Source organism: Aspergillus lucknowensis, assembly GCF_044049455.1.
Source record: "Aspergillus lucknowensis strain CBS 449.75 chromosome Unknown BJX67scaffold_5, whole genome shotgun sequence".
Lineage (NCBI taxonomy): Eukaryota > Fungi > Ascomycota > Eurotiomycetes > Eurotiales > Aspergillaceae > Aspergillus > Aspergillus lucknowensis.
The window spans coordinates 327,642-342,145 of NW_027263549.1; the positions used below are offsets into that span (position 1 = coordinate 327,642).

The 14,504-nt window shown below is 50.7% G+C and overlaps 6 protein-coding genes across 6 annotated transcripts; 3 read left to right on the forward strand and 3 right to left on the reverse strand.

The window, feature by feature from the left end:
• Nucleotides 1-1,022: 1,022 nt before the first annotated feature.
• BJX67DRAFT_378005 (queuosine 5'-phosphate N-glycosylase/hydrolase) lies at nt 1,023-2,430 on the forward strand (the record flags this gene model as incomplete). Its single annotated transcript, XM_071032262.1, has 3 exons — nt 1,023-1,595; nt 1,649-1,880; nt 1,937-2,430. 3 exons carry the CDS (start codon nt 1,023-1,025, stop codon nt 2,428-2,430), a joined length of 1,299 nt encoding a protein of 432 aa, XP_070889648.1.
• Nucleotides 2,431-2,562: 132 nt separating this feature from the next.
• On the reverse strand, nt 2,563-4,280 carry BJX67DRAFT_245034 (uncharacterized protein). Its single transcript, XM_071026164.1, has 2 exons — nt 3,925-4,280; nt 2,563-3,851 (listed from the first exon to the last, which is right to left on the reverse strand). The coding sequence occupies exons 1-2, from the start codon at nt 4,107-4,109 to the stop codon at nt 2,696-2,698; spliced, it is 1,341 nt and encodes a 446-aa protein (XP_070889649.1). The 5' UTR covers nt 4,110-4,280; the 3' UTR covers nt 2,563-2,695.
• A 114-nt stretch (nt 4,281-4,394) lies between these two features.
• On the forward strand, nt 4,395-5,661 carry cyp5 (putative peptidyl-prolyl cis-trans isomerase). The gene is made up of 3 exons (XM_071028241.1): nt 4,395-4,460; nt 4,533-4,598; nt 4,684-5,661. The coding sequence occupies exons 1-3, from the start codon at nt 4,449-4,451 to the stop codon at nt 5,245-5,247; spliced, it is 642 nt and encodes a 213-aa protein (XP_070889650.1). The 5' UTR covers nt 4,395-4,448; the 3' UTR covers nt 5,248-5,661.
• zpr1 (zinc finger-containing protein ZPR1) lies at nt 5,662-7,580 on the reverse strand. The gene is made up of 2 exons (XM_071028242.1): nt 7,231-7,580; nt 5,662-7,150 (listed from the first exon to the last, which is right to left on the reverse strand). The coding sequence occupies exons 1-2, from the start codon at nt 7,366-7,368 to the stop codon at nt 5,870-5,872; spliced, it is 1,419 nt and encodes a 472-aa protein (XP_070889651.1). The 5' UTR covers nt 7,369-7,580; the 3' UTR covers nt 5,662-5,869.
• Nucleotides 7,581-7,972: 392 nt separating this feature from the next.
• BJX67DRAFT_245290 (RTP1/Tango6 family protein) lies at nt 7,973-11,901 on the forward strand. The gene is made up of 3 exons (XM_071026166.1): nt 7,973-8,253; nt 8,312-8,885; nt 8,935-11,901. The coding sequence occupies exons 1-3, from the start codon at nt 8,181-8,183 to the stop codon at nt 11,732-11,734; spliced, it is 3,447 nt and encodes a 1,148-aa protein (XP_070889652.1). The 5' UTR covers nt 7,973-8,180; the 3' UTR covers nt 11,735-11,901.
• Nucleotides 11,901-14,504, reverse strand: BJX67DRAFT_245344 (RNA lariat debranching enzyme). The gene is made up of 3 exons (XM_071026170.1): nt 14,159-14,504; nt 13,984-14,085; nt 11,901-13,930 (listed from the first exon to the last, which is right to left on the reverse strand). Exons 1-3 carry the CDS (start codon nt 14,204-14,206, stop codon nt 12,068-12,070), a joined length of 2,013 nt encoding a protein of 670 aa, XP_070889653.1. The 5' UTR covers nt 14,207-14,504; the 3' UTR covers nt 11,901-12,067.

Consider the following 14,504-nt stretch of genomic DNA (forward strand, 5'->3'; position numbering starts at 1 on the left):
ATCGCCTGAGGTGTGTCCGCAGCTCAGGGTTCGCAGCGCAGCGATGAATTGACCACTCCAGAAACCGTAACACCTTGAACGGAGATAGAGAACAGAATCTCCTCCTCAAAGAAGCGATGATGCAGGTGATTTCGATATCCTCCGCTCGAATCATTCAGCCCTGTTGAACTGCCCGGCTACCGTCAGGAGACCGGCCCGCAACGCAAGCAGATATACACTTCTGTCATTACAGAGCGAATTATAAAATGGTTGTCCGAGACGTTTTCGATTGAGGGGATAATGGTCTTTGAAACGTCAAGATAAGTCGAGATTGGATTCCGACCAAAGAGAAAACTCCCCCATAGGAATTACCAATATATCACCAGGGAGGTGAAGGGGAGGTATCTACGGCCTAAATACATAGACGGAACCGCTTTTTTCCAGTCTCAAATCTCTCTCACCGTTCCCTCATCTTGACGCGAAAGCCGTCGCATCTCTGGAACATTGGAAGGTGCCTGAGGCTCTGAGGCTGGCGATCTGAGCGCCATCCGTTTCGGGACAGGTCTGGACTGCCATGCATTGATTACTTAAACTGTGCATAACTCAGCTAACGAACCCTCATGTATATGAATTCCCACTGAATTTGTGGGCCAAGAAATGGAATTCCGACAACAAGAAAAAGCAAAGAAAGCTATCGAGAAAATGTATCTCGACTGACAACAACGCAAGAGAGCTCTCCAATCTCACCATAAATTCTTTCTCTTTTGCTTTGGAGGATTCGAAGGGCGTTCTTGCACCTGCCAGGAACGTCCTTGGCTGCTGTCGCGGATCCACTGGGGCGATCTCCAAATATTGCTTTTGACCCATTCTTTGGGTCTTGACTCCTTGAACCATTCATGAATCATGACACTTTCACCTCTCAACCTGAGCCCATCTCAACTCCCGTCCCCTTTCCTCAAGCCCAGCTCGCTTCCTTCTCACTCAATTCCCGCTCCCGCTCCCTCTGCGCCTTTTCCAGTCGTCAAGAACAGCTCCCCACACTTATGTCGGATGACGAGGCAGACCCCGAGCTGCTCGCTCTCCTTCGTAAATCGTTGGGACTGGGAGCAGAAGCCGCAAACCCCGGGGCAGCAGAGACAAAGGTCCTCGAGAATGCGCAATACGTTTTTGACAATGCCATCCACGTCGCCCTAGATCCCATGAAAACGAAAGCCGCCGCAGAGACGATATGGCACCAGATGCAGAAGAAACAATACTCAACTCACTCGTGGTCGGAGCACGCACTGCACCCGAAGACGAAAGATGAAAGCACGGTGGACTTTATTTTCACTATGGACTTGCTGAATTTCTGCTTTTGGTCTGCCGAAACTGAGGAGAAGCGGTTTGCAATTGAGTATCGGGGGAGTAGATGGACCGGATACCTGAGCTTGGTGGCTGCCTTGCAACGAGCCTTGGATGAGAATATCGCCATCACGAGCCCAGAGTTCTGGATAAACGAGGAGGAATGTACAAAGGAGCTATTCAAGCATGTGTTCCGATCTGCAACGGATGAGGAGATGCCTCTGTTGCACGAGCGGTTGGAGTGCTTGCGGGAAGCCGGGCGCGTGCTATGCAATGTACGTGATGATCATAGCCTGCGCAACTTTTCCCTCATATTAAAATAATATAGGACTTCGACGGCAGCTTCACCAACTGCATCTACAATGCGAATTATTCCGCGGCCGCTCTTGTTAACCTCCTTGCGGAAAGATTCCCCTGCTTTCGGGATGAGGCCGTCTTCCAAGGACGGAGAGTTCGGCTGTACAAGCGCGCCCAGATCCTAGTCGCAGACCTGTGGGCATGTTTTAACGGGGAGGACTACGGGGAGTTCCACGATATTGACAAGATCACAATGTTCGCAGGTATGTTCTCCGTTTCCTAACCCCCGCTTGGGCTTCAATAACTGAGGGGCCCCCAGATTATCGCATTCCGCAGATGCTCCATTACCTCGGATGTCTAATGTACTCCCCGCCACTGGACACACATATCCGCAAGCACAAGGACATTCCCACCGGATCTACCTGGGAAATTGAACTGCGTGCTACCAGTATATGGTGTGTAGAACTCATCCGACGTGAAATCGAACGGCAACACCCAGAGGTCAAGTCTGTGCCAGCAACACCTCACAGTCGCCCACTATCCAATGGCCATAACCACTCCTGCGGTGTCTCGGGCTTTAGAGAGCACTCAGACAACCCTTCGCAGAACGGTAATGGTTGTCACGCAGACACGCAGCAAAATGGCCACTCACCGAAAGAACCTGAGCATAATGGTGTCAATAAATCATCCGGCACAGGCACAGGCATAAACGCTATCCTCATAGATTTCTTCCTTTACGACACGATAAAAGAAATAGAACAAAACGGGCAGGAAACCATTCCCCATCACCGCACGCGGAGTATCTGGTACTAGCTTACCCAGGTGGAGGCCTATTGAACCTTTGGTTGCTTCTCATTTATAACCCTGATTGATATTATGGCGAGGTTTTTGATGATTGATAGACTTCAGTCTCTTTCTAATGCAATCTCTGTGCTGGGCGCAGACATAGATGCTCCGGCGATTCGTTTTACTACATCTACATTAGCTACGTCAATAGATAGAATTTAGGTCGCGAGGCCAGGGTATCATTCTTTAGATCCGCCTACACAAGAGTTTCCGCGTGATGAGACGTCGGCCTTTATGCGCCAGCTTGAGCAGCCGCCTCTAGTTGCCCAATTCGAGCCATAATGTCAGCCTTCCACTGAATGTAATCTTCCCGTCGCTCTGGACTTAGCCAGTCCACACGGTCCTGCATCATTGTCCCCAAGCCTGGAAGGAGCCCACGCCTAGAGTCACTTGAAAGGAACGTGCCACCGTCCCCGGGGAAAGACTTTTGGCGCTTAGTGTTCCGCAGATCTTCGCCATAATGTCCGCCCTCATCAGAAAGATAGTCATCATCCCCATTCAACTCCCCACCCTGCGGGACATTCTCAAACCACTCTTTGCCATGAGCCCAGTTTTGTTCCATGATGAGTGCGATCCACTGATCGACATCCTCGCGGTGTCGTCGTACTCCGGAAGAAAAGCCAAGACTACCAAGCGCAGTCTGGCGCATCTCCGAGAAGGTCTTCTTGTCCATTTTTCGGGTTTCACCTTGCGGGCCGTCGGTAGAGGATTCGCTTGCGGTTCGCCGCCTTGCAAGGACGAGGAAATAAACAGCCACGACTAAGGCGTTAACGACTTCCTTGAAGTCTTCGTCTTTCTCCCTATCCTGGGTGGATGTAACAGGCTCTAAGAATTCCATGGCACCCTCGTCGAAGTCATCCCCGCTATCTATGAAGTCGAGGATAGAGGATACGCCGGCAAATATATGCGGAGGAAGTGTTCGCGAGATAGGTGGTCTAGACCATGTACTCATCCGCGGCGCCGGAGTTGAGAGAGTCTTGCAGACCATACGGATCGACGCCATAACCCATGCCGGCGCATCAGGGATTTTGCTCGAAGTCAAATGACTACCGCTATGAGCCTTGTTTAACTTTTGTGGCGGATGTGGTCCATTGATATCTGTAAGATTCCGTTTCAGAGGTGTAGATTTACTCGGAGTATTCTCTAGGCCCCTCGGGGTCGCGGAAACCTTTAACGGACTCCCACCGGGCCTTGATCCTTTAGTTGGTGTGGACGGTGCAGATCCAGAGCGCGACGGCGTCGCCGGACCTGAATTACTATCTGTACGCTTCGGGCTCGAGATGCTCGGGGTTATAGACCGTTCGAGGAAAGTGTATAGCTTTTTATAGGTTCGTGGGGGGCATGGCGGTTGGCCGAGTAAAGGAGGTAGTTTGAGAGAGCGCGCGAGTCTGAATGGTAGACAGAATGGTCAGTACGGCCGACGCCAGTACATAGAGTAGGGTTTGCATGACAATAACAAACCGTTTACAAGCTAGCTCGGCGCAAGCAAATGGGCGCGCGATCTCCTCATCTGGCTTCAGACTTGAGGAGAAACTCCGAGACTGGGCGACGAGGGATAAAGCTAGCTTCCGAAGTTCTTGTGGAATATCTTGTGCATGCGTAGGCAGTAGGGTGGCCAATGCCTGGTCAACAGGTCGATTGTTCATCTTCCTTGTCTCTGATATTATCGTCTGTTTATTTGCACTTGATTGACGTTGCTGACCCAAGGGCGGGAGGTAGTAGTAGAGGAGGAACCTCGCAAGGCGACGCCTAATCCGCTTGTAGAGTTATTCAGAGGGTGGATACGTCGAGGAGATGTCAAACTGAAGCCACACTAGAGAAGTGGACAACGATTGCGAGGTTCAAGCTTGACAGATCAATTCCATTCATACGTCATGTGACTGCGCGCCTTCTCCGAATTTCTTCGTCCTGCTCCGCATCGGCCGATTCTTCACAACACAGCTGCCGAAAGATCTCTGGGCACGCCGCAAAATCAAAATTGGAACATGTCTGTTACTGTGAGCAAACATCTTATTTGATCCCTGTTTCTGTAACACGCGAAAAGCGCTGACATTGTCTTCTTACCACAGCTCCATACCACGCAAGGCGACCTCAAGGTCGAACTTTTCTGCGAAGCTGTGCCAAAAACTGCGGAGGTATGGCGAAACTTCTCTCCAAATACCATCTTTACATCCTCATCCGCATACTTGTCATGGACTAATCGGAAATTGCGTTTTCCAGAACTTTATCGCCCTCTGCGCGTCCGGCGCATATAACAACACCCCATTCCACCGGTTAATCCCCGGCTTCATGATTCAAGGCGGCGACATCTCCCTAGGGCCTGCAGGAGACCCTCCCAGTGGTGGCATAAAACCTACGCTCCCCTTCGATGACATTCCCAAAGGCGGTACCTCAATATACCACCCTTCCGCATTGAACCAGGAAATTTACCTTCCAGCTCTGCGGCATAATACGCGCGGGATACTCTCAATGGCATCCAGGCCCGTCAAGAATCCAACAGCGCCTGGATCTCAGGGAGCGGCAGGATCTACGATAAATGGGAGTCAATTCTTCATTACGTTTGCAGCAGCACCGCATTTGGATGGAGGGAGTACTGTCTTTGGGAAGGTGTTGAATTTGACGGCACAGGATGAAGGTGGGGATGTCCTGACGAAGTTGGAGAAGGCGAATGTCAAAATCGATAAGAAAGGGAGGGTTGTGCAGCCGAAGGAGGGGGAGGAAACAGAACATGAGTCGCTTCGGATCAATACGATAACGATTCATGCTAATCCGTTTGCTTCATGAATGCGGCAGCGAAGGCGGGATCTGCAGTAGTCCGCCGACTACGTTCAAAAACACCTCGTTCCCTCCTACCCCAGTTAGGATATACGCCAGGCTAGTGTCCTTGCAGCATTCGAGCGTCCGGTACCCAGACGAAAGGAGGGGTTTTAGGAGGAGAGCAAATATCTGCTCTTGAGCGGGAGCATTCATTGAGCTAAATCTGCCGGACCCGAAGATCTTTGAGTTCTGAGCTCATGAACGCGTCCTGCAAGAGGCCCTCTTGTGTAGGAACTTGCTGGCGTTACGAACCAGAAGACCACAGCGGCGAGGGTTGTGACCGAGGATGGAATTCAGATCTGTCCGGAAGATCTGTGGAACTCACATGTTATGGACTATCCAGCCACGAACGATATGACATGACTCGATATACTCTCTATGATGAGTAACCTCTGAACCGAGATCGACTTTTCCGTTCCATAACCCAAAGTATTCACATACATCTTAAACCGCGATCGTAGATAGTACAACCCCTGATAATGCCCCGACGTCCCGATAAACACGCACGTAAGGAAGTCAACATATCATCAAAACATCAAAGTCAAAGTCATCATCGCAAAAAGCAACGTGTCTATAGGGTATCGTTAGATCATGATTTGTTTTCAGCGCTTTCTTCAGCCTTCTTGTTCTCGCTCGCGTCCTCCTCGTACCCTTCAACTTTCATGTCCTTCAAACCCAGTTCCTCTTCTTCTTCGGCTGTGCGGGTATACTCTTCGGTCTTGAGTTGAGGGTCAGGTGCCGGAGCACACAAATCCTGGACGTAGCTATTCGCCATAGGATCCTCGAGTGTGATGACGAACTCCATCTCCCCCGCAATAGCAGAATCGAGACGCTTGAAGAATCGATCCCACTTCTCCTTGTCAGATGCTGCCATGCTATCACCTCCGCTCTGCGTGGTATCGTCAACATCGTAGATCTGACCCTTGAGTTGATCGCGTATTTCAGTGAGTAGACCCTCCACCGTAGTGAATCTTCCACCAAGCGTTCCCGGGACCGCGCTAACCTCGAGCTCCTCACTGTACAGCCCGCAGGTATCAGACTTGAGGATGTCACGGTGTAGATCCACCATGCTCTCCACGCTGAGTCTGATTCGCTTTCCCTTCTCGGGGACTTCGCCACCAGTCTTCACATCGCTAGACCGATACCCGCAGTGGTCGCAGACGTTACTCCAGATGAATACTTCCTTGAAGTATGGGATGTGTACTTTCTGCATGTTGACGACGCAGTTCTTCGAACAGGCGGGACATTCGGCGGGAAGGCTGTATACCTTTCCATCAACGATGTCAAGGTCCTCCGGGTTTCCAGCCCCCTCACCCTCATTCTTAAGGGCTTCAGGGTCAGACGATATTCCAAGCACTTCGTTCTGTTCGTGAGTGCGGGCATAGTCGCGACGTCTATACTTGCGACCAGTATCTTGCGTAGTGGGAGCAATCCATGAGTTGCCGGTCGGGTCATCCAAAGATACGGTGAACGGGAAACCTTCTCGGTCTAGAATCTTTTGCAGGTTATCGATGATTGGCACAAGCGCATCGTGAAGTTCAGGGGCCTGCACTTTCCGCAACGGCTGCTCGCTTGACAGTGACTCGTGAATTTTCTGAATAACTCCCTCCACCGTAGTCAGCTGGCTCTCGCCCTTAGGCATCTCGATGCCTAGAGACTCGACTTTGAATATAGAGACATCACTTCGAATGACTTGTCGCTGGAGATCGGCCTCATCTTCAACATCCAGTGTGTATACCGAGCCCTTCTCCTGAATCTGACCAGCAGACTTGACGGAGTTGTCCTTGAAGTGACAGTGTTCGCATTCGAATGACTCCAGGATAATGTCTCGAAAGAATGGCACTCGGAGTAGCAAGAGCCTAGTAGTTCCCTGAACAAATATTAGGCCAGTCTATTTTTGTCTCATCGCACGAAAAAAAATTTTCTTTCTCAAACAGTCGGAAAACTCACATTCTCATGGCAATTCATGCACAAACTTTCAACCTGCATAACACCGGTCTCCTCATCTCTTTCGACGAGGTCTCCGGGCTTCTGGAATTGAGACTCCGCAACCTCCTCCTTCGGTGTCGCTTGGTCGTCAGCCGACATTTCGCGGGTGGCAGCAGTTAGAAATTTCGTAGCGAGCGTGGGGTAAGGCTCAAGGCGCGAATTTGAGGGGAAGGGGGATCAACGGAATCGTTCTGAGTATGTCAAACGCTTCAGAGAAACCAGATGAATGGGGAGAATTGAAAAATAGGTCGTAGTATGACGGAATGTTCCTGTGCTTTCCGCTCGTGGCGGGGCAATTTTTTTTTTTTTTTTGGAGGGGCTTCTGCTTGATAAGGGTTTGGTCCGCTCCGCAGGTCTCCGCCCCGCCAGTTCGGCAAATCTGTGATCACTGGACTCCGCAATTTCTAGACTTCGCTGATGACGGGATAAAGCCTAAGGAGGGGCACAGACTTGTTGCTAAGATAGTTTTTTGGGGGCAGGCATGCAACCAGTAACGCATTACCGCGACCATGCCCGGTCTTTCTAGTAATAATTCTTTGTTCGGCTTGTCGCTGCCGGTCAGCTTACAACATTTAAGTCAATTTCCGTAGAAAGACGACGACCATGGAGAGAATAGTAGTGGTATTTGCTCACATCGATGTCTCTTTTCCCATGCTGTCGATTGCTCTCTTGAGCTTGCAAGGAAGCCGAGATCCATGGATGGTTCGCGACAGTGCCTCAGGCAAGATCGCTGCGGAACTTTATTGTCCCGGACCGAGAATAATGGCCTTCAATGGCGAATTGCTTTGGATACCAGACGATGACCTCGATGGGACGAATCGCAACTGTCTGCCCAAATCGGGCAGTAAATACTGTCGTATGATGGGAATATACCGGCCTCAGAGATTAAGTAGGGCTCTACTTCACTCGCCATGGGGGACCGATCAACGGTCAAAGAGGCTTTTGCCGCAGCAAGCAACTTCCTGGGCCCAGTTCTTCAACGTGGCACGTAAACCCGACAAATTGACAATTCCGAAACGGGAATTTGCTAACTAAATTTAAGATGAACTGCAGAGATCTCGTGGGAAGTCTCTCATAGAGATCTTGGATAACGGTATCACCGAGACTTCTAGCGATGCGAGATTGCGTGTCATCGGCAAGGCATTGGACCTGCTTCACCAGATTCATGTAGCATTTGCCATTCCAGTAATTGATGCAGACCAAATATCTCATGCCCATGATCACGGGAAAGACCCTAATCTAGAGGATGCGAAACGGCGCCGCGTTCTCCACGCTCTTTTGGACCTGATTTCTCTAGAAGGAATATACCCATCACTCTCGTCCGGGGTTGGAATTCCCCTCCAGAAGCGGGTAATATCCGTTTTACCAGCAGGAGTGATCGCGCAGCAATATACCCCTGTATATGAAGACCCCCAAAATGGTTCTCTACTTCGCCGTATCCTAGCAACACTATCGGAAATTCTAGTTGATGCCCGGCCTAGCATACAACCCGTGATACGAAGTCGGATACTGAGTGATATCATAAGTGCATTGTCAGATCTAGGCTTTAACCCGAAGGTAAGCCACGACGATGGTCGACATCAGTATCAGCAACTTCTATCGAAAGTAGTTGAAGAGTATGTTTGCACATGTCGCTTGCACTTGCACGTACTGACTCGCCCATAGTACCTCGAGCCCAGATCTACTATCGACCTTGTCCGCTTTCCTTCAAGCAAATCCTACATCATGGTTCAAGGCAGTCGTTACCCGGTTTTTGTCAAAGATCCCCTTACGTCCAAACGGTGTGATACAGACCATCGTCTTTCTCGCTTCGCAATTTGCGCCGTCGCTTGGCCAAGAGGTGCAAGACCAAGCAGCCAGGGGTCCGCATATCACAGTTAATGCCATTATGCACGCCTCGCGCCTACTCTCCTCCGTTCCCCAGGAAATGGAAGCTGCTTTTTATTTCAGAGCCATTGGACCGCAGTTGCTAGCATTGATTGATGGCGATGATCCCGATCTGCGAAAAGCTGCTGCATATATCGTGGGCAACGGAATACTAGGCAAAAGAGCATACGGGACACCTGGAGCTGTGGGTCATTCGATATTCTTAGAGCCAATCTTTAAGACTCTTACAGGGACTCTCGATGAATCATCCCGTGTATACATGGTGGCCCCGCGTGAAGAACAGACACCGATATCGAAGCAGGTCCTGGCGACTGAAGCTGAGATTTTGTTGGCAATTGGAAGACTGAGAACGCTGGTTCTGCAACCGCCGAACCCCGGGCTTGTCAAGAGGGTTGTGTACCCTATCCTTCTCCCACTCTGGGGACTAGCATGCTTCAGCATCCAGCAAAGCCATACTGGGCTTTATGACGATATTATGGCGGTACTGCAAACGTACTTCGGCATATCTGTGGGATTCCTCCCTTTTAAGAAGATTATCGACAATTTTCTATGGGATGGTGGCTCTGCCTGCACATATGACACGAACACGAAGAACAATATATTGCTGAAAATGCGGACTGCCAAAGAATCGGAAATCGACTTAGTTGGCCTCGTTGATACTCTAGAAGCTCGAACAAAATTGTTCATGTCGTTGTTAGATGCCGACCCTAACCGCGACGAGCAGACAAGCGAAACGTTCTTGTACGTGAGCGAGACCTGGCTTGTTCACCCTTCAAGCTGGGGTCATACTTCGGATAAACTCAAGCTCCTCTCGGACAACAGAGACTCTGATAACATCATACGGAGGCTTGTTAGCGCGAAGCTAGCAGAAGCGCTTCTGGATAACTTCAAAGACACACTTTCTCGAAGACCTCTCAAGGTGCTTGAGCTCATCAAACACATCATAGATGGCGAACTGAGACGGGCAACTGTTCAAAGAGAGGAAGCGGGGAAGGGGAATTCAGGCCATCTATCGCTATCATCGTTAGCCAACATTGTACATCCGCAGGAGGCGGAGGCAAGCGAGGCTGCTGAACATGACACTACCGAATCACTTCAAGTTGTGTTTAGCTTACTTTCCACAATCCTTGCTTCGCCCGAGTTCTCTATGTCGCACGAGACGAGCGAGCTACTCGGGGATATCAAAGAGAAGCTTGACCTGCTTCTCCCGCACTTACCACCAACACTGTCGAAACCCGGAACAACAGCGTCTATGCTCCTTGAAATTCAACTTACTTCGCCAGAAAACGACGGACCAAAAGGGAAAAAATCGTCTGAGATCCCCGACTTCGAGATCCATCGTCGCGCCTTAGTGAATCTCAACTCCGAACATCCACCAGTGCAAGCAGAGGGATTCTCACTCATTTCCGACTTGATCAAGAAATCTTCGCCCATTCTCGATATACCGTCCACGCTCACCCTCCTCCTGTCCATCATCACCGACTCCTCGCAAACGGCCGCCAGTGACGCGTTCATATATCTTAACGCTATCAAACTCATCGGCACATTAGCCTCCAGACACCCACGCACGGTTGTAAAGACTTTGATCGACCGATATATCGATCGAAGCGAAAATGCAACGTTAGACCAAAGACTCAAAATTGGGGAGGCGCTCCTTCGCACCATACAAGAGCTCAGCGAAGCGCTGGCAGGAGAGACCGCGAAGGCTTTAGGAGATGGCCTGATAACCGTCGCAGGAAGACGCGCTCAGAAGCCACAAGCCCAGAAGAGTCGCAAGGAAGCCATAGAAAAAGAGAGACGGAAAGGAGAGCACGAAGAGCGCCAGAATCAGCAGAATGCTGCGCCAGGGTGGGAGCTCTCGTCTCCCCAGACATCCAAAATTCTCGAAGAAATTCTGGACGAGGATGATTCCGAATCAGAGACACCTGAGCAAGCGACCCGCTCAGCAAATATCATCTCTGCCTGGGCCGCGGGTTCATCCCGCGACGATGAGCCCGACGATTTGCGCGTCCGAGCGTCCGCTCTCTCTATTCTCGCGACAGCTGTCCAAACAAATATTATTGGCCTCGGCCCATCAATTCTATCATCAGCAGTTGATCTCACCCTTGCAACGCTCACCCTGGAGCCAGAGGAGGAATCCGCCATCCTTCGACGCGCCGGTGCCGTCCTCCTTCTCGATATCTTGAAAGCACTCGACGCAGCTCGGGAATCACGCGGAAGTCACAATATAGGCTTCGGATTCACCCTCGCGGACGACTCGTCCTATGGGTTCGCTCGTTCTGCGGGAAGTATGAATGAACCCACGAGCATCGGCAATATACCACACATTCTACGCACAGTTGGCGCTGTAGAAGCTCGAGAAACAGACGCCATTGTCCGCGGCCATCTTCGTGTCTTGACTGAAAGCATGGAAGCCTGGGCGGAAAAGGCGATTCTATGGGGTATTGGACATCAAACCGCCGACCAGCCGCAATTGGAGCTAGGTGATCAGATCGCTGGGTTGAGGATCAATCCGCTGGCTGGGGCCAGTGACGCTGGGAGGCCACGCATTGAGGAAATTGAAGAGATGTCTTCTTGAGCTGGATGATTAGCGTCAGGTTACTATTTCCCATGAATAATCAATTTTCCATTCCATATCAGCTCGCCTTTTCATCTCAGCTTTGCCATGTCTCAGTTAGTTCACTATTAACACAGCAGCACAACATCTCTAAGAACCCACTTAGATTACAAGCATAATAGAGTAAAAGGCACAAAGACTCATCCAGACAAGTACTGAAGTTTTGTCATCCATTATGTGAGCATGCGCAGACAGTGTGCTCCATGGAACTCACATAACATAATACGCTTTCGGGTGAAACGCGGCACAGAATAACATCTCATTTCACTTCATATCAAGGGATATAGAGAATACTCAACGACGACCCCCACGACCATAGCCATACCCTCCACGCCCATAGCCACGGCCACGCCCGCCGAAGCCGCCTCGGCCACGACGGCTCATGCCGTTCGGATTATCGCATGGACGCGGTCCAGCGGCTATCCGCGCGTCACGTTCCTCTTCAGTTAGATAGAACTTGTTCCCTATACTGACGAGGTCGCAGAAGGAAGCGGTTTGCGGGTTGTTGTATTCGGGAGGCTGTTCCTCTGTGGTGATAGGGACAGCAGGGTCATAGACCGGGGCGGTCAGTGTGAAATTGTCAGGCACGGCAAGCTTTCCGGGTTTTACAACGTTCTCCTCGACCCATTCTTCCTCCTTTTCGATGAGAGGTCGATAGACTGCGTCTCCTTTATCTGGAGATGGTCTGGCGGATGGGTCACCCAGTTTGAGGTCATCCGCGAAAACACGTGTTATAGCGAGCCACTCTTTATCGTAGTGCAGACGGAAAGGACGCTCGGTCTGGGCTCCATGTGTATCAGATATAACGTCGAATTCTAGGAGCTGAAGGAATTCCCGGTTTGGAAGGCACTTATCGAGTGCGAGAAAGCTGGTGGTTTTGTTCGTGATTGCTTCAGGGAATGGGTCGTTCACAGCGGCGACGTGAGGCTTGCGCTGGGGAGCTGCAAAGCTGCTAGGAAGTTGCTTGCGGAGATCTTCAGAGACATCAGATTGGACGCTTTGCGAGACAGAAGGGAGAGGAGCGGTTTCCTCCGTGATCGGCTTTGGGACAGAAGGTTGCGCGGGCTCCTGGCTGTTTTGGTCGGAGTCGCTGTCGAGATCCAGGTCTATCTCGTCAGAATTCTTCACTGGCTGCTTCTCATGCTGGATCTTCTGCTTCTTAGCCTCTCGTGGATGACCGCTTCTCTCAACACCTGCGAGCCTTCGGCCGATCCCATCTTCGTCAAAGTCGACCTTGCGCCAAGTCAGATTATGCCGGACGTCGAGACTAGCGTTGCCTGGGTTCTTTGCCTGTTCCGACAGGAAGCGAGAATTCTCCTCGGCCTCGTTCTTCGCCGCGACTTGATGAAAGTTATTCCATGCTGACAGTTTTCCAGGGGTGTCATCAGGCTTGCGTTGGTCCGGTGCGGCTTCGGCCACTTCAGACTCTTGCGCACTGCTTATGGGAGTATTCTCGTTCACTTGCAGCCCGACAGATTGATTCGCCTCATCCTCTTCGCCGAGAATCATGCTAGTAAAAGAAGCTCCGTCTAGGCCGAATCTGTGTTTGACTTCATTTTCTTCAGTCGCATGCTGGACCAACGCGACAAACTTGACGTGGAGATGGGCAGAAAACCAATAGGCAGGACGTAAGCGGTCCAGAACATATCGGGCTGCCTGGCTTCCGAGTTTATTGCTCTGAGAGTCGTCGCGGAATCCCTTCTTCATATGGAAAAGTCGCTGCCAGTCGCCGGAGTACTCAACCTTGTTGGGCCAGTCGTGCGAGAGACCCACGTCAACCTGGGTGCGTATCTGAAGTAACTTGCGGACGTCGAGCTCTCGAATGTGATAGATATTGTAAATATCGTCACGATTGTACGGGAGCCGCTCCGAATGCGGATTTCTGTAATCGTAGCCTTTCCAGATGCCAGACATGGCAGCAATGCGAAGCGGGCCACAACGTAGCACATTTGCCGCGCCCATGTAGTAGATGTTAGGTGCGACCCATCCGCCATAATAAAGCTCGAAAAGATAGTTGCTGGCTTCATGGTTTCCACCAATGAAGATGGTCAAATAAGGAGCTTTGCGTTTTCCACTATAGTACTCATGGAAGTCGCCAAGTTCCTTGTACTTGGGCGGGACCGACATGCAAGCCATATCGTTTGAGTTGCGAACGGCCTAGATCGTAGTTAGATATAGAATAGAATACCGCAAAGGGAGCACGAGCTGACCTGGAAGTCGCCCCCAATAATCAATAGATCAACTCCATCCCAACCTTTTAAGGTGGCGGCTTTCTCAACTGAAGCGTAGATGTCGTGGAGACAGCCATGGCCCTATATATTATTTTCCGAATTAGAGACAGGAAAGAACAGCGGATAAAGACCCAAAGAGAGCAGAGAAACGTACACAACCCTCGACAGCGACCCGAAACGATGGAGAGCCCGAGTCAGACATCTCGATTGCTGTTTCTGACCAAGGAGGCCGTGAGCATGAGATGCCGGGGTGCGTCGTGAGGCCTTGTAGGCCGTTTGACTCAGAAGATGTTGGATAACAAGCCAGGCAAGAAAATTCAGAGGAAGGAAGAAAATTGCATGGCAAGTATCGACAAAAACCTTTTAAGAGAAAAGAGCAAAGGTAGTGTGTGAGGCAAGATATAAGCGAGAGAGTGTAGTGAATAAAGTTGTGTTGCTAACTTGCTCTTCTGCCGGGCCATCTTTAATCAGATTGCAGCGTGACTTTCTCCTTCACCCCT

Excerpts from the sequence above, each read along its gene's own strand:
- BJX67DRAFT_245290 (XM_071026166.1), top strand. The coding sequence starts at position 8,181 with ATGGGGGACCGATCAACGGTCAAAGAGGCTTTTGCCGCAGCAAGCAAC. Across the intron at positions 8,254-8,311 it reads GGGCCCAGTTCTTCAACGTG|ATGAACTGCAGAGATCTCGT; the intron begins GCACGTAAACCC and ends ACTAAATTTAAG. Across the intron at positions 8,886-8,934 it reads CTATCGAAAGTAGTTGAAGA|TACCTCGAGCCCAGATCTAC; the intron begins GTATGTTTGCAC and ends ACTCGCCCATAG.
- cyp5 (XM_071028241.1), top strand. Across the intron at positions 4,599-4,683 it reads CTGTGCCAAAAACTGCGGAG|AACTTTATCGCCCTCTGCGC; the intron begins GTATGGCGAAAC and ends TGCGTTTTCCAG.
- zpr1 (XM_071028242.1), bottom strand. The coding sequence starts at position 7,368 with ATGTCGGCTGACGACCAAGCGACACCGAAGGAGGAGGTTGCGGAGTCT. Across the intron at positions 7,151-7,230 it reads GCATGAATTGCCATGAGAAT|GGAACTACTAGGCTCTTGCT; the intron begins GTGAGTTTTCCG and ends ATATTTGTTCAG.
- BJX67DRAFT_245034 (XM_071026164.1), bottom strand. The coding sequence starts at position 4,109 with ATGAACAATCGACCTGTTGACCAGGCATTGGCCACCCTACTGCCTACG. Across the intron at positions 3,852-3,924 it reads GCCGAGCTAGCTTGTAAACG|ACTCGCGCGCTCTCTCAAAC; the intron begins GTTTGTTATTGT and ends TCTACCATTCAG.
- BJX67DRAFT_245344 (XM_071026170.1), bottom strand. The coding sequence starts at position 14,206 with ATGTCTGACTCGGGCTCTCCATCGTTTCGGGTCGCTGTCGAGGGTTGT. Across the intron at positions 14,086-14,158 it reads GGGTCGCTGTCGAGGGTTGT|GGCCATGGCTGTCTCCACGA; the intron begins GTACGTTTCTCT and ends AATAATATATAG. Across the intron at positions 13,931-13,983 it reads TTATTGGGGGCGACTTCCAG|GCCGTTCGCAACTCAAACGA; the intron begins GTCAGCTCGTGC and ends ACTACGATCTAG.